The sequence below is a fragment of the Pangasianodon hypophthalmus genome, chromosome 12, assembly GCF_027358585.1.
Source record: "Pangasianodon hypophthalmus isolate fPanHyp1 chromosome 12, fPanHyp1.pri, whole genome shotgun sequence".
NCBI classification, from domain to species: Eukaryota; Metazoa; Chordata; class Actinopteri; order Siluriformes; family Pangasiidae; genus Pangasianodon; species Pangasianodon hypophthalmus.
The window spans coordinates 17,831,205-17,849,766 of NC_069721.1; the positions used below are offsets into that span (position 1 = coordinate 17,831,205).

Sequence of the window (18,562 nt, forward strand, 5' to 3'; positions counted from 1 at the left end):
TCTGACCTTTTGTACCAAGGAGTTAACATCATCAATATCACAAATTTGTATACATTTAAATTGTGACCTAGAATCATCTTGAGCATCATCTTGAGTACATAGTCAACTGTCTGTTTATTTTCATTTTATTAATAAAAAGTCCCAGATTTGCAGTGTGGTCTCAGACTTTGGGACTTTGGTAGCAATTATACTTAAAATGGTATTTAAAAGCTTCATTGTTTTTGAAAGCATCTTTGCTGTATAGAAGTTCTTTAGATGTGCTTAAGACTTTTGCACAGTACTGCATGTCTTACATAACTGGGTCAAGTGCATGAAATTAACCCTTTTGTGCATGAATTAAATTTTAAAATTAAAAAGATATCCAGATTCTTTAGACTTTTTCCTTAAACTTTTAATAATTAATTTTAATAATTAATAATTGCATGTCATGAATTTTGACATTATCTAAATATTACTTTTAATAAAAAGTAAATGGATTGTCCATGTGAAGGAATGCCTTGAATAAGGAAAAAGGATAAAACGTTTCAACAGAAAAAAAAAAAACTTCTAATGTGTTTATAAAGATTTTACAGGTCTAAAATATTTAATGTTGATTACCAAAATTATATAAAATGTAATTTTTGAACAAAATCTGAACAAAATATAGCAATATCATTGATGTGTACACAATTTATAACAGTTTAGGACTGTTGCTTTTGTACTGAAATGTAATAATTTCTGTAATAATATGCTGTAATTTGTTATGTCATAATAATTTGTTAAATTACAGATTTGGAGGTTTGGAGATTGGGAGTTAGATCTTAAATCTTTCTAAAAATAACCTGACTGACCATAAGTGTGGACACGATGCATGAAAGAGTTCAAGTTGGAACTAAATTCTACACAACAGTCAATCTGTAGCAGCTATTGCACACTTTATACATATACATGTATTAGAAATATTTATATGTCTTATTTATATTTTAAAGTTCCAGTGAAACATACAGTATGTAACACACCTAGACTGAAGGAACACTATTTCTCTGTATGTTACGTATTTTTTTTTTTTTTTTTTTTTATTGTTTAAGTGTTAACTTCCTGTCAGGTAAAGAGGAAAGTGGGGATAGAGTTCTTGTTTTCTATAAGAATCCTAATTGTTGCATAAAACTGATGTTTTTGAGGGAAAAGGAATATAAAATAGAATCCTTTAGTGATAATTTTTGTCATTATTCTCCAGTGATACATAGGCACATTGCCAAGACTGAAATGAAGCAGTTAACACTTGTTTCGTTGGTTTGGATAAAAGAATAATGTTTTATTCACATTAATAACAGTACATTCGATTAATATGTTTGCAGGACATATGGTGGTGCAATGAATAGTATACATTGGTTTAAGTTTCTCTAAGATTTTGTCTTTGTACATCAATAATTAATTTTTAATTTAGAATAAACAGCCAGAAGAAAAAGAAAAGAAAAGTAATATATTATCTTATTGGCAGGAAGACACACGAAACATACATGACATATGACCACATAGCAGCAAGGGGAGCACTTTATCTTAAATATTAATCTACTGCATTAACTCACAAAGCCATCACTACAATACTCTTCACTTTTACCGTCTTTTTTCTTTCTGCCTTTCCTTCATCTCTTTGTTGTTGCTTTCCTTTGTAATCCCTGTCCCTCTGCTTTAGGAAGTTTTTATTCTTGGACGTTCAGGATCTGTGCAGACAGGCCATGGTGCCAGTTTTTCAGTTTGGCAAATCGTGGGCCTTTTACCTCTGATTCAAATCTCTCCCTGTAAAGAGTGGAGTGCAGTATAAAAGAAGAATGTTATTTAAAAAAAAAAAAGTAATTAAACTGAGACCCAACTTGCACATAATACAGACAGCAACAAACAATGGAAAATACCTTGATTTCCTGAGAGCCTCCTCATCTGGATCTTGCACTGTAACCAAAGAAAGACAAATGAGCCTGTAAGCCTGGAATGATTCAGCATATACATGATACAGTTCTCACAGCAAACCTGCTCTTATAATGGTGACATGATTGCATAACAGTACAGTATGTCTACGTAGTTACATGCGTCCAAGCAGTGAGACACTGTGAGGGAAAGCAGACAGAACTCACAGTATTCGGTCCCTGTGACGTGCGCGAGGATACGGAAAGACTTGGACTGCAGGTTGGCAGCGCGACGAGCCCAGTCAGAAAGCTCGTTCTCTTTATCCTCTGACTTTATCACAGCCTGGTATACTGGAGAGGCACTGTCCACCAGAGGATCTTTGACAAGGAATGAACTGTTTCCCAAAGAAAAAGAGAACAAAGTGAAAACAGAGATTAAATCAGACATACAAAGCAAACGTTGCTACAATTTTAATTGCGATTGAGTCACGACTAAGGCCTGGTTTATACTTCTGTGTTAATGCATACTTGTGCATTTCCAGCTGCATAACCTGGAAATCTTGTGATGTGACATTTCTTCTGTGGGTTTTGTCAAGGGATTCAGAATAATTTTGTGTGCAATAAAATTAAATAAAATAAAGTGTAGACAATAATTTTTTTCCCTTATTGCATGTAGTCTTCTATAGATTTGTGCTCCTCAACTGCTTTTTGAAAGTGTATCATAGTTAACTTCCCAAGACTTTCTATCTAAGGACAAAATGGGCCTTATTTATCAAGTTGGCTATGAAAAGATTTATTCGTAAATTGCTCATAGGAATTTTACCCAAGAAATTTTGGAAAAAGGCATATCCTACTTCTGCTTCTTGTGCTTCTGAGCATGTGTAAATTTATACATAAGAAGACTAACTACTGTAAACCTTGAAATTATATAATTTTCATGGATTACTGTAATTTTATATACAGATTATACTGTCGAGTTTAAATTGCTTCTTTTTTTTATTATGTTTACCGTATTTAGCAGACACCGTTATCCAGAGCGACTTATAGGAGTGCTTTGGAATCTCTATCAAAACACATACTCATGCTAGTTCACTAGCACAGAGACTCAGAATACCATCAAGAAAATGTTGTGAAACTCAGTCATTTTATATTATTGGCATTAATTAAAGAATATAAAAACAAAGACCATGAGCTAAAACAAACCCATAAATTAAGACAAATAAAACTATTCATTCAATCATGACATAAACAAGGACAGGCCAGTCTGTCTGCGCATAGCTGTAAGCTGTAAACAAATGCCTCAGCTGAGGGAAGATTTATGGGGGAAAGGATTTTTCAGCCTTTCCGAAACTTTTGTAAATCTGGCAAAATTTTAGTTCTATTTGGCTGACACAAACATTTACACACAACTTTACTAAAAGATAGATAAATGAGGCCCATGTTCATATTTTTTTCATAAATGTTGAATACTTTTTAAAAAAGAATAAACACCATTTGTCAAATGTAATAGTTGTCGTAAAAGCCCAAATCATGTGTCCAGAGCACCTATCACAACACGTCAGATGTTACATTATATCAGGGCTCAGATGTACTCAGAAAATTCCTTAGTATTTATAGTCCAATTGAGAGAGTGACCCCGCTGAACCGATACCACAGACATTTCCTGCTTAGTTCATTATTCATAAATGTATAATAAAATGATGAAGGATATAATATACAACATAGGTTTTGCAGCCAAACATTTTCAATGATGAAAGCACACTTGGGATGAGAACACAGTGTGTGATGAGTGTATGAGGTGAACTGTGACTACTCACCCTAGTGGAGATCCAGCAGTATCTTCACCACTGATTATCACGTGATGAGCCAGAATGGACAGGAACGATATGGGGCCATGGACAAGAAAGGTGGAGCAATGATGAGGTATAACGTGAGGTTGAGTGGTTGATTGATGATGGAGTGAAAAGGAAAGGGAGGAAGACGAAAGATGAGGTTGACACACATGATAGTATGACAATCTGATGCCTAATCCACTTACTGTATATTGTAAATACAGACTCTTGTTACATTAAAGCTGTAAACAACCAATAACACCCCCTAGTGTACATATAGAGGAAAACATTTGTATCTTCGGTTGAGTTTGCTAGGCTTGTCCATGAAAATTCTCAGGAAACGTTGCCTAAACTTCATTTTCTGGCCCTAATTTACAAATGGTTGGAGGACTAATATCCCATATACTGACAAAACAAAACAATGAGAAGCACTTTTGTGTGTAGTTTTTGCTTTTGTTTTTATGTACCTTACATCTGTCTCATCTGAGTACTATGGATTTAAAAGTGCTACTGATGGAACTTGCCTCAGATCGCTGCCTCTTGCCTGAGCCTGGCCGGCGATGGCGTCCATGATGGCATCCTGTGAGTACATGCTGATGGGAGTGTTGTACTGAGCATGGATGATGGTGGCTTTGCCTCCCGGGCCCTTCACCTCAATAGGCTTGTGAGTGGACAGAGCAGAGTCCTTCAGTGCAATAGGGTTGAAGCTGGGAACGTACTCTTGGCTGTCAGAAAACATGTGAGTAATGGTTGGTGGAGAGAGCATTATTACAGGGCAATAGTCTCCCGTCCTGGGGCTCAGAGCAGGGTGCAGTTGGTGATTTGCAGGCTTTAACACAACAACTAAACCTGCTGATTAACTGGTGAGTTCAGTCAGGTGTCTTTGAGCATGAAAATCACCAACAAGTGCTCAGCCCCTGGCTCTCCAGGACTGGAATTGATGACTCTTGTTGTAAGGACGTTTAAGTGACCAAGTGCTACTTACCTACTAAAATCAAGCAGTGTTAGCAGAACGTTTAGTACATATTTGTGTGGCGGCATGGGAAAACTGTTCACATGGTGAAACTGACATTTTCTATATGCCCTGACAGCACTGACAGCATTCAGTGCAAAGAAATCACAATTAACTAGGAACGTTTTAGACATGTTTAGGCAGGCTGACTGTTTTTACCACTGTGTTTGCTAAACCAGCTCTTTACCTAACATGATCTTTACAGGCAGACTGCCAAGGCAAGGTTACAAAGTAAATGAAAACCTATGAATATATTCATAGTTTCTTAACATTTGGGTATAAGAGTAGGTCATAGCCAGAAAAAAACAGTTTGGGCCAAAACCTGATTTTTTTTAAGCTCTTTGCCTTCAGCCACAGCAACAACTGTTGGATTTTCCCAGACTGCCACACGTTTTTAATAATTTCTAAATGTTTTAGGATCCTTAGAGTCAAGCTGTTGTTAGAATCAGACTACAACTACTGAGATTTGTTATTAGCAAACCAACGCACAATTCTTGTAATGTATTTAAATTAGAAATGAAAGGTATACAAAGATTATGGTGAATTTGGGATCATCTGTACAGTGGTTCAACATTAAGGTAGAGTCAAATGCACTTCATACACTATACATACACTCACTTACACTTACACTTTATTAGGAACATCTGTACACCTACTCAATCATGAAATTATCTAATCAGACAATCGTGTGGCAGCGGTGCAATACATAAAAACATGCAGATACGGGTCAGTAGCTTCAGGTAATGTTCACATCAACCATCAGAATGTGGAAAAAATGTGATCTCAGTGATTTTGGCCATGGCATGGTTGTTGGTGCCAAACGGGCTGGTTTAAATATTTCTATAACTGCTTATCTCCTGGGATTTTCACACATAACAGTCTCTAGAGTTTACTCAGAATGGTGCAATAAAGAAAAAACATCCAGTGAGGTGCAGTTCTGCGGATGGAAATGCCTTGTTGTTGAGAGATGGCAACGGAGAATGGCCAGACTGGTTCCAGCTGATAGAAAGGCTACAGTAACTCAGATAACCACTCTGTACAATTGCGGTGAGCAGGAAAGCACCTCAGATTACACAACACATCGAACCTTGAGGCAGCTGGGCTACAACGGGGAAGGCAACATCAGGTTCCACTTCTGTCAGCTATGAAGAGAAAGTTGCAGTGGGCACAGACTAAAAGGCTCCAAACCTGGACAGTTGAAGACTGGCAAAATGAATCTCGATTTCTGCTGAGGCACACAGATGGTAGGGTAAGAATTTGGCACCAACAGCATGAATCCATGGACCCAATCTGCCTTGTGTCAACAGTCCAGGCGGGTGGAGGTGGTGTAATGGTGTGGGGAATGTTTTCTTGGCACACTCTGGGCCCATTAATACCATTCATCGCTTGAATGCCACAGCCTTTTTGAGTATTGTTGCTGACCATGTGCATCTCTTCATGGCCACAATTTACCCATCTTCTAATGGCTACTTCCAGCATGATAATGCACCATGTCACAAAGCAAAATTAATCTCAAACCGGTTTCATGAACATGACAATGAGTTCAGTGTTCTTCAGTGGTCTTCCCAGGCACCAGATCTGAATCCAGAAGAACACCTTTGGGATGTGGTAGAAAAATCTGCAGCAATTGCGTGATGCAATCATGTCAACATGGAGCAGAACCTCAAAGAATTGTTTCCAACATCTTATGGAATCCATGCCATGAAGAATTGAGGCTGTTTTCAGAGCAAAGAGAGGCCATACCAAGTATTAGTATAATGTTCCTAATAAAGTGTTCATTCTTTAAGTGTTTCATTCTAAAGATGGGGTTGAATGATGGGGGCGAATTATATGCAAGATTCTACCTCAAATAGTCAAGTCTGTATTAAAAGTATAGTAGTTTCTGTCCAGTGTTTAGACTGCTCATTAAAGATCATGCTATTTGTGATTAAAATAGGTGACAAGCAACCTACAGTAAAAATATTCAAGAAACATGCTTGTGAGCACTCAAACACTCTCTCACAGACACATTCAAGTTTCTGCACTCAGGAATTTTACTGACTTGGCAGCTGTGTTCGCAATGACCTGGAGTAACATGAAAAATTAGACATAGACAAAGAGAAACAGAGGAATCAGTGTTAGCTTTGATGTAACAATAAGGCCACATAATAGAAAATAATTTCCCTAGAGAAAAACAAGTTCATGAAGGATGGAATAAATGTAATTCCAATCTTTTTCTGTTTCCAAGAACTAGCGCAACAGTAATCTGACCACACATACCGACCCATATGTATTCAAATAGCCTTTTCCCAGGTCACATGATGAAAATATTGGTTATTATTGGTGTACATATCTCATATGAGTGACATTCCAGTTAGTTAGCTAGTGGGTACAGAATGATTGACTGCAACAGAAGTTACTGCTCCTGCAACATAACCAGAGAACAGGAACACTGATATCTAAGCCTTCTGCTAAAAACAAGCCAGGTTTACATAGAAATAATCATATATACAAAACATATACAAGACTGTGACCACAAAAACAAAATTACACACTATGTGTAAAAGAAAAGGATATGACCAGTAATTTCATCTTGATTTATCAGTATTAAGTGCAAATGTACCAGAGCTTTAAATAGTCCTGATTATGTCAGACAGCAAGCATGAGCCAACATCCAAAAATAAACCTGAGATTAAAAAATGCAATGTAAAATGGGTACGTAATGTTGCTGTAAGTTTTCCAGTTGTGTGGCCTGCAAATAAAAATGGATACATGACAGGATAAGGGATAAGTGCAGTTATTTGGGATACAGTGTTACAAGAGCTGTGGTATTCTGGGTTCGTTAAAAAAGCTTGTCGGTAGGTCACACCTCTATTAACTCATGATGAAAACATCCCTCATGGCACAGGGCTCATTTTTGTGCCAGGCCTGGGACACAGCACATGAATGCGCCCTCATGTTCTGGGACTGTCCAGAATTAGAAAAACCTTTGCACTAATTACAAAGGGGAGAGACATTGTATCTGAAAATAGATAGGACATCTGCTTCTATGGTTGTGAGGCCTTTATCAGCTGCAGTTTCACCAAACACACATCTGCACTTATAGCACAGTATTACAAAACCAAATCAATTTGAGAGACAGTGTGTAGATGGAGAAACGGATCCACTAGGACTTGTTCAGAATCCAGTCAGGAGGAAAAGGAAGAGGACCAGGTGAGCAAAAAGTGCCTGTGAGCTCACTTGCAATGTTCCAAAGCAATTAAGAGAATGTTCTGAGTATTGCTTTTCGATAAGGTCACCCAACCACCTCCCCAGCGCTCTGCTATTTGAATGTTATCAAATGTAATGAGGTTAATTAAGGCCAGTGGTGTTGGTTGAGGAAATAATATAACCAGTCGCCTTGAGCCTTGTAACATTAACTACCCCTGGAATGGCATTCCATCAAAGGCACCATGCTGTGTGGCCATCCGGAGAGTCACTGCAAAGTACAGGACAGTTACACCTCTGGTTGAGAGCTATTTTTACCCCATACTCAGGGAAAAAAAAATATGCAGAGACAGGTGTTTAACTCATGGCAACATATTTTTCTTCCTCTTTGGAGACGATGAATGTTTGTTATGAACAGAGTTTCCCAGAGGGTTTTTTAATCAAGCAAATGTCTAACTTCATCAGTTTTTGTCATGATTAATAAACTATTAAGCAATATGAAGTAAGAGTACAATAGATAGAAGACCTGTTTAAGCTAGATGAATGAGAGAATAGCTGATGAAGCAACAGGACAGAAAGTCCTGACAGATCAGCCACTTAGAAAGACGTGTACCGCCATTGTTTTTTTGTGTAGTTGAGGGTTCCTAGCATGGATAGGGAAATATTCTTGGATTCCTCAAAAGGAACAAACCAAAAAACCTTTTTTAAGTGTGTTTAGGCTTGTCAGACCTTATTGTATTACCAATAAGGTGCTTTAGAGGGAGCCTGCACTCAAATGAAAATTCCGATTAGATTTAAAAGCATATTGAAGATGCTCATTTCAACCACTAGATTTTCTGAGCTTGGTGAACTCACATGGCTTATTAAGCATATAACATTGCTTATTAAGAAGCATAGGTCTGAAACCATCGCTGCAAAAGATGCCACCTTAAACACCATTTTGGTGTGAGTGATAGGAATAATATTACCTTCTGGTGAGGAATAACTGGCATGGGCGAGTCCATTCTTGGCGTAGCTGTGGGCACAGGGGCTGGACGTCTTGATCTGAAGGGGCCAAAACAATTAAATCGGTCATTAATGAAACCCTGTGTCTTAGGTAAGGAATAAAACACAAAGGGGCATGCTGTTATTGGGTGGTGTGATTATTTTCCAATAAAAGCCCATTCTGAAGTGTTTTTCCCCCCTGTTATACTGCAGCAATTTACCAAAGCTTTTTTATATTCCAACAATTCTTTATTTATTAAAGAACGACACAGTATTCTCTTTATCCATTTATGGTTACATTTTAATGTTGTGGAACATCCATGAAACAAGTTAGTTCCTATTATCACTTGCATTATGATATATAAATGTTTTTTTCCCTTGCCAGCTTCTTTTTTTCTCTCTCTCTTGAAGTTAATAAGACAAAAAACACAGCTGATGTTACCAGGAAACTGCAAAACCCTTTCTGCCTGTCATAGGAAATGTAGTTAAAGCGGTATCTCTGACTATTACAAAGAACTGACACTGGAGACTCCTTCCAGAAATGCTAAATAAACGCCTCCTCACCGAAAATTTCACCATTTCACACGTTTTTAAATCTGTCCACTATACAAGGCCCTGTGTAAGTTTTTACTATAGAAAACACAACATATTAGAACAAGCACATTGATAAATCTTGTAGCCAGAACAAGTGTCAGAGCTACCGTTATAGAAAATTAACACCTTCTGACCAGTGAGACTCAAGCATTCATCAACACTATGGTACTAAGAAATTGAAATTCTCTTGTAAGTAATGTATGTTATATTTCACTGATGCATCCCAGTTGACCAGTTTGTTTTCACTGCAAAAATATCTGTAACTGACAGTAAAAATTATTTATCCGTTTGAAAGTATGGACATATCTTAGGTAATCGATGCTTGTAGTTATTCACTGCATACCATATAATAGATTGAATGAGAAAGGTACAAGCCTCCACCATGTTACCTTGAAACACCATAAGAAATATGGACAACAGCTTGTACGTAGGCTTGTACACAGTCTAAGGTGTACTATATGTATAGTCTATGACAAAAACAGGCAGTTACATGGACAACAGGTTCACAGCTCACCGTTTACTTGAATTTTTAACAGAGAATGAAGTCTGTCAAGGCAAAAATTGCTTTTTTATTGATTTCCATTCAGAAGGTGGCCCTGAGTGTGGAGTGCAGTTATTGTGATTGTTGCTATTGTGAATGAAGAGGGTAGGTCAGGACCGTCATGGTAAAGGTGCTTTATTAACACATTTTAACATTCACAATAGCATTGTGACCTTTATTTTGCCCTGTCTCCTAACATAATAATCAGATCATAGGTCAATTCGGTCTATTCTTGCCTCCCATGGATTTTACTGATCTGTCATTTGTGCTGTTTAACTCCAACAAATTATGTCCTTAAATTAACTATTATTTTGAAAGTAGAAGGTCAGACTGATAAACTGATAGATGGATTTTCGTTTCACGAAGTATTGGTGTTAATGTGCATTTTGTAATATTGTACTGTAAAATATTTTGTATTTGTTGTAATCCATCATCAAGAGTTAAATAATGAAAAAGAAATAAACTAACAGCTCCAATATATCCCTATCTTCCTGTTGTGCTTTGGTCAGAGAAAATAAAGAAACATCAAAAAAAGGCAGACTGGATTAGTCAGGAATGGACAAGGCTTTTAAAATGAGTCTTGCTATAAAAATCCTAAAATGCCTTAGGACGACATTGTCCCTATTTGGCTTGCCAAAATGCAATAAACCTGAGCTTGCTTCATTAAAACGTCTTTCATGGTCTTCATGGTCTAATGTGAACCCATTAGATTTATGAAAATGCTTAGAGTCATGTCCTAGATCTTTCAGTATTGGCCCATGTTCTTAAGGTCAGTCGTAACGTTTGGAAGTTCAGACCACACTCTCACCCAAATGACAAGAAATATGTTTTTAGAAGAGTAAAAAGTGGGAGAACTATGACACAATGGGCTGGACTGCTTCTGTTTAGCACTAGATAGCCAGATAGAGACGCGGAGGTGGTGAGTGCGGAAACTTCCCTATTAGTGGCGAAAAGGAGAGAGAGAAGGGAATTTAATGCACGACTAATGAAAACTACCCATTAAAAATGCTACAGAAGCTTTGACAGCCCTCTCTGTTTCTGTCAAAGAGAACGCAGACATTGATGATATTTTCATCACTAAGGAATACTCTACAAAAATAAGAATAGTTAGACGCTCTTATAGTGATTAGCAGTGGTATTTAAATAAGCATTCTTTTCGACTTCGGCTCAGACTGTTACATCGTCTTGCTAAATCTTCACTGGTGGAAACTGACTGTGGGTCTCTACCCTGATTAAAAAAGTGAAAAAGCTGCGTTTAGGAATTATATCGAGTTTAACAGGAAGCATGTGTGCTTTTTTTCATTTCTGCAATGTGCCAGGTCATCTGTGTCTGTATTTATTCCCAAGATGGGAGGTGTTTAATTGCAGAACACTTGTAATACTTGCATCCACTCAGCAGAACAAAGTTATCAAAATGAAGGTGGATATGATGGATTACTGGTGTCCCTGTTAAACATCTACAATACAAAATAGGGTCAGCAAGTTAGTGTGTGTGTGTGTGTGTGTGTGTGTGTGTGTTTTAATATTTACTTTTGCATGCTGAGGGTCAGTTTGGTAGTGGCTAATTTGATCTTGTTCTGGGCCTCCAGATGGGTCATGCCTTCAGTGCTGACCCCATCGATGGCTGTAATGATGTCACCTTGGGCCAGGTTTCCATTAGCTGCCTTGCTGCCCGGTGTGATCTGTGGACAAGCACAAATTAAAAAAGGAATTTGACACTGTTTCCAATGGGGGTCTGAGAGCAAGGGACCATTTCTTACTTTAACTTCCTTTTAATGAATATGAGATGGACATGAAACGGAAGTTAAAGTAAGTAATGGTCCCTTGCTATGAGCTGCTGTGCAATTTCTGCCATTTCTAATTTTTGAACATTTTATTATGATAAAAGGATTGGCATTTCTTACATGTTTGCTGTAATCATTTTCAAATGTTCAGTATCAAACACAGAGTGAAACACCATCCTGCTGTGAGGTGTTAGCTTGGCTTACAGGCAGCTCATTAAAATGTTAAAAATAAAGAGTGCTGTTGAGGGCACACGCCTCCCTCCATTTGAGCCTGCACAGCGCTCCTTATTCTCACACCTGTTGCCGCTACTCAACACACACCCCGAGGTAACTCAGTTGCCAGCAACTACCAAACATATTGATTTAAGAGTTCCTGATCAAGAAACATTCAGGTACACTTTATCAGGTACACTTTACACTCGTTTCCTATGAACTTTGATTGAACATCATTTACTGCAGTCTTATATATAGACTATGCTATCAAGTTTAAATGGCTTATTTATTTCGATTAAACAAAAATGAAATGAATGTTTAGTGAAAACCAGTCTCTCATATTAATGAAAAAAGGAATCAAAAACAAATCCATACATTACGACAAATAAGACCAGTTGAGCAATTAGGACAAAAGAAATGCCACCCTATAAAAGAAGGAAGAGCTATTTGTGTGTCTCTCTTAGCTGATGCTCTGCAATGGCTGAACTGCATTACTGGAAGACTTGGTACACAAGATTCAAGTGACTTACTCAGGATCGCAGAGAGCTGCAACACTCTTCAAAGAGAATGCTAACTGTTTGACTTCCATACAATGGTGTATATCTAAAATGTGCAGGATCATTTATTGATGGAAGAAGAGATGCACTGAAACCTTAATTAGTGCTTGAAGGACACGTCTGCAAGCTGATGAACCGATCCTTCATTAAAGCCTCTAGTGTGCAGTCCATTTGAAAGGTCCAAGACACATGGCATAAAAAAAATCAATGTTTTTTGGAACAAATGATATAACAACGTCCGTCCATAGTGCTTGCAGCAGGATACATAAATATTCCTCTAGCATAAAAGCCAAAGCAGTACAGCTCAGGGTTTATTAATATAAATCCTCTTTTGAGATGTTATTGGATTGGGCACTCTGTGTAGAACATGATCACATACTATATACACACCTTCTCATGCCTAAGCCTTTTATAATGAAGAGCAACACCATGCATTGTGATGCATTTTGTATTAGCAGCTATTTGAGTTTTTCGCCATAGACTACATTACTGTAGTAGTTCATAAATGTTTAGTGCGTCAAAAGGAATATGTAATCAGCTGCACCTTTTGTGCAATGCATATGTATGAGGGTGCCAACATAGTTTGTGTTGCTGTGTGCATGGTGTTTAAATTGCACATTTATCCTTGTATGTCAGTTTTGTACATAACACACAAGGTTGAAAATAGCAGCAAACAGCCTAGTACAGCAGACCCTTGCTGTCTTGAATAATTAGCTTCAGTTAATAAACTATACTTCATACCGACACTATACAATCGGCCGCTCAAGCAGTTTCTTAAAACATCAAGTAGAATTTTGTTATAGCTCGTATCATTGCTGTGAAAGTTAAAGTTTCATTTCTTAAAGTCATTTCTCAAGTCTCATTTTAGCTGAAAAAGCTGATTAAAACACATGTACATATCACCAGCCAAGTGCAAATGTGCCAGTCTGAAATGGTTCCTGAATTCAGTCTCGCTGTAGCTATTTGGAGAGGATCACTGCTTATTGTCCTGTACAAATTACTGTCTATGTGCCACTCATATTTATGCATAAACCTTTCTTGGTCTCTATATCTGCTCAAGTCAAGTGATTTAAAAAAAAAATAAAATCAAATCAAAATGGAAAAAGAGTGACAAATGACAACTATGTCAGACTCTTTAAAATACACACACTCCTCTAAGAACTTTTATTTAGTTTGACAATTTGTAATAGCTTTAAGATAGAGCCTTTTGGCACTTTTTAATTAAAAGTAGATAATAGTACAACAACCAAAACATAGTAAAACAGAAAGCAGATGCTTCTGACATTTAAAAAGGTCATTTCCCCACTGCAAATTTATTTGCTAACAAATTCTACAGGCATATGTTATTTTTCTGTTCTGAAAATATCTGATCTAAACACTCGAAAGGGTCTTTTTCATACATTTGTATTACATATTATCCACTTTTTATGTGCCTGCATACAAGAATGACAAACAGGACAGACTTATGTAGAGACTTCTTATCTGAAGTCCACTTGGAATCAGTGTTGAGAACAACAACAACAACAACAAAAATAAATAAATAAATAAATAAAATTTAAAAAAGAATAAAAAAAAAAAACAACAATCTGGAATTATGCAAAAAGTCCAGTCTCAGGTTTCATTATTCTACTATAACAGGTAACAGGGTCTCCTGCTTGTACACTCATCCAGTTTTGGTAACGTTTGAGTGAATGTAATTTTATCAAAATAAATGTGTAACAAGTTTAGAAACTGCAAGGGAAACCCAAAATCTACATCATGCTGAACACTTTCAGGGTTGGATAAATAATGCATGTGTTAGCTAGCCAACCAGGCAAGTAAAAGCTCCAGTGTGCTGCTCAGTCCCGTGTTTTGTTTGTCCCAAACGCTAACTGACTAAGCTAAAAAGTGATAGCTAGCATAATGCAATAACATATGGCAAGCAGGTTAAGAGAATTACATACTAGCATAGAATACTGGAAATGAACAAATATATGATCATATATCACACTGTTTGCACCCTCGAAAAAAGTTAAAAAGTCATTGGCCAACGTTTTGACAGAGCTGTGGTGTTCAGTCCTCACATCACATGTAAAGTCTGGCTAGCACATATTTTCTCTTGATATGTTTAACAGTGAAATAATTGCATGTTGTGCAAGCTTCGGCCCATATGTAGTGCAGCAGGTGGACTTTGGAGTGAGTAGTGTGTGCTATAGTTATAGTATCAGTGTACACCTGCGTTAAACCTACATTCCAAGTGAAAACTTTTGTTTTGGAAAAATCAATAGGATGAACCTACCTGTCTGGCAGGCAACTACAAATTAAAAAAAAAAAACACGTCTGCTTGTTCTTTTTACTAACTCCTCAATCCAGCAGGCTGATGTCTTTGCCTGGACTTACAAATCGAACAATATAAACAATGACTGCCTCTTATTATGTAAGTAGTAGTCAATATGTTTCCATTAGCACTGTGCTCAGAAGCCAAAAACTCTACAGTAATATATTCCATATATTATAGATATTTAATGCTAAAAGAAAGAAAGAAAAGCAGGATGTATAGACAGCAGTCAAAAAACCCATCCACCCTTATAAGTGCAAGTATGTATATAGGTATATTGTAATATATTAATAGTAGCTTAAGGTTGATTACTTTGTAATATTATCAATGCACTAGTTCTGCTTCAGAACTAAAAACAGGGATAAGAAGTATACTTGCAAGTATACTTTCTCTCCAAGTATGCTATATCATAAGTAAACTAAGTATACTTCACACTACCTCCCTCTTGGTATTCTTACACATGCTAGTATATCAAAAAGTAAGCTAGTGTACTTCTCTCCAAGTATACTAAGACATGCTAGTATATCAAAAGTGATCTGTTAAGTATACTTGATACAGTGTACTTGATCTTTGCATGTACTAGAATACTATTAATGTTAATACTAATTAGAATATTGCAGTACATTTGAATACTTCTTTCTTCAAGTATACTTGTAGTAACCTTGGAAAAACTTGTAGCATACTTGAATGGACTGTTCTATTCATAAGGGATACAATAATGCTCCTGTCATGTCCATAGAGCCTGTAAATCCAGGAGGAGGGGAAACACACCTGGCAGCTCCTGCTGGATCGAATGACGTAGAGTGACATTGTTTAGCATGCACACTGTTCAGAATGTCTTTCATGACGTGTGTCCTTTTCACACTGGCACACAGAGCAATTACGCCAGGTTACTTCTAGCTCCAGTCATATATTTCATTTCTTCTTCATGTTGGCCCCATCAACCACATAACACTGCATGCTAAAAAAGCCTTCTCTATTAGGGTCAGTATCTGATTTCTTGGAAAATGGCAGCTATTTTAGCAGTTACCAGCCCTGAGCTAAAACAAGGTCCGTCATGTGTGATTAACGAGGTCTGAAACGTCTTTCTGTGAAACATGGCATTAATTCACAGAAAGTTTTCAGAGCATCAGAGAGAAAACATACTTCTATCTAACTAACCTAAATACGGATTAGGAATCATTCAGTATTCAGGTGTTGTAGAGACAATATTTTTGTTTGTGCTGCTAAAATCAGTGTCACGCAGGATCACAAAGTTTCTTGTGACAATTAAGCCGATTTTCTGTAAGCAAATGACAGTTGGCAGTTCAACAAAGCATGTGTAATTTGGCCAGACAAGCTGATGAAACACAAGGCCCTAAAGGATCGCATAAGCATAAACCAAATACAATATTTGATGAAGAAATATGTATCTAAACCTCAGTTTTTTCCTCAGCAAATCAAAGCTACACTTGCACATGTCCATTTTGTCAACTTCACCTGACATAGACTATTCATAGAGCCTTAACTCTGTGGTGCTTCTCAACGCTCTTAGACCCAACACTGGATACATAACGTCAAGCTGGACTATGTCAGTAAGGCATAACAGCTGCAGTGCATAGTTATGTAATCCTGTCCTATGTATATGTAGCACATTTCTGGTTGCATATACAAATCGGTGCAATATATGAACAATAGAATGTGCGATTTTGAAAAAAATGTGGGTTGTGGGTCAATTTTTTAAAAATTATTGTGTCAATTAGAATGGATGTCTAACATATGGCTTAATAGACTGTCAAATAATTAAAATATCAGGATTTTTTTTTTGTATTTCGTATATGTGAAAAATGAAATGCTGGTCTTACCCTTGAGATTGTAAGGGGCATGTTGAAGTCTTTGCCTCCCTGCAGTCTGAAGCCCCATGGTGCAGGTCCACCCAGAGTTATTGTGTAATTGCTCATTTTGGGGAGAGTTTTGATGGAAAGCCTCGCCTTGGGACAAGTAACTCCTATTTCTTTCCTTGTTAGCTTTTCACCCTGCAGTCAGGACGAACACCCGGGGACGGGCAGGCGCCGAGGAGCCTCTACAACACAATAACAACAATGCAGGAATGAGTGGGGCAACACACAGCTAGTCAACAAACATCTGTACAGACAGGACACAACCCAGAACCCAGAACCTAGAACCCATCTCTTCCTAAAGTAGAGCAAAACCTGATTTTAACTGCACTCTTGACTACATGATCAAAATAAGTGAGAAAAAAAAACTGTTGAAAAGCAGAAAGAGCAGAGATCTTGCCTGTACGGATGGCCTGGACAGACAGCCTAAGAATAGCCATCCACTGCAAAAAGCGATAGCACTCAAGTCCTCAGGGTCCATATTTGGTGTGTAAGGGGACACCCTGAGATACCAAGCCCCTATGATTCACAGGGCGAATATAGCCTCTTCTTAGGCCAACACATTTTTTTTTGCTCTGCCCCTGTGACCATCCAGTGAGCAAAGTGCACCCCAGAGTGGTGGGAAGAAACTTACAAACAAGAAAAAGCCATTTGTTGATGGAAGTGGGATGTGGTTGGCAAGCACAAGCTCCAAATGGTTTTCTAGTTAATCTCGTTATTTTCTGGTATTCTAGTTATACCTGTGTGCCTGACATTCAACTTTTACATTGTCATATTGATCCCCTCCCAGGGCTCTACCTTCTGCTGTGGCTCTCAGTATTACACAGTGCTGCCTCCTCACAGATGATCCACTGAAGACCAAGTAATTAAATGATGCTGGTACAAGCAGGTTTCATCAGCTGCTTTCACACATTGGCTGATTATGTAATTGCGTTATTATGATAAAAAAAACACACAAAATGAGTTAAACAAGGCACACCATATGCTGTAGTAATGTAGATAAATATCACATGAATTTTGTAAGGTTTTCATAAAGTTTCTAATATAACTTTGGACAATCTCTTTGGAATAGCATTGTTATTCATTGCAAAAACCTTTTCAGTTTTTGCCAGTTATTATTGTTTAATAGATTTATCATCAAATGTGAGGACTAGTGCGGTACAGTAAATAAGCAAAAGATAAATTGTAGTAACATATTCCATATTCCATTCTAAATCCATTTCTTTTCCAGGTTGTATCACAGGATACAAAATATGGAACATTTCAGTAGAGGTGAATACTTATGCAAGGCACTGTAGCTGTCTAGTGTTAGCCACTGCAGATTGCACTGGGGTGACTAAAGTTTGGTAAAGCAATATAAAACTTCTTTGTCCAATAGAAGTCTGATACTCTAAACAGAAATCAATAGTCAAGCAAACAGACACATCTTTACACATTAATTTATTCACTCATACCTGCATGCATGTTTTTAGACATTTGAAGGAAACCATCACCTTTTGTTGCTTAAATACAAACGTAGAGATACTTTTAGGAAACTAAGGCAAAACATCCATAGGCCAATTCTGCGATGGTTCACCAAAGAGCGTGAAGCATCAAAATCAGTCACAGTGCTCAGAAGTGCACACAAGGTTCACATTTCTAGAGTACACTTGTAAGGTCTGTGGGCAAAAGGGCAGGGGCGCTGTTTCTTGAGCATACTTTTTTAGTCTTTAAATAGCTCACATAACTGATCGTAATCACAGTATTGGTGTAGTGGTGATCCCACTGTCCTTATTACTGTAA

General features: G+C 37.4%; 1 protein-coding gene across 1 annotated transcript; it reads right to left on the reverse strand.

Moving 5' to 3' along the window:
- Positions 1-1,273: 1,273 nt before the first annotated feature.
- Positions 1,274-17,327, reverse strand: ldb3b (LIM domain binding 3b). Its single transcript, XM_026915827.3, has 10 exons — positions 17,181-17,327; positions 16,748-16,965; positions 11,563-11,714; positions 8,882-8,957; positions 6,769-6,791; positions 4,240-4,440; positions 3,701-3,730; positions 2,112-2,278; positions 1,893-1,929; positions 1,274-1,779 (listed from the first exon to the last, which is right to left on the reverse strand). The coding sequence occupies exons 2-10, from the start codon at positions 16,841-16,843 to the stop codon at positions 1,683-1,685; spliced, it is 879 nt and encodes a 292-aa protein (XP_026771628.1). The 5' UTR covers positions 16,844-16,965; positions 17,181-17,327; the 3' UTR covers positions 1,274-1,682.
- Between the last annotated feature and the right edge of the window lie 1,235 nt (positions 17,328-18,562).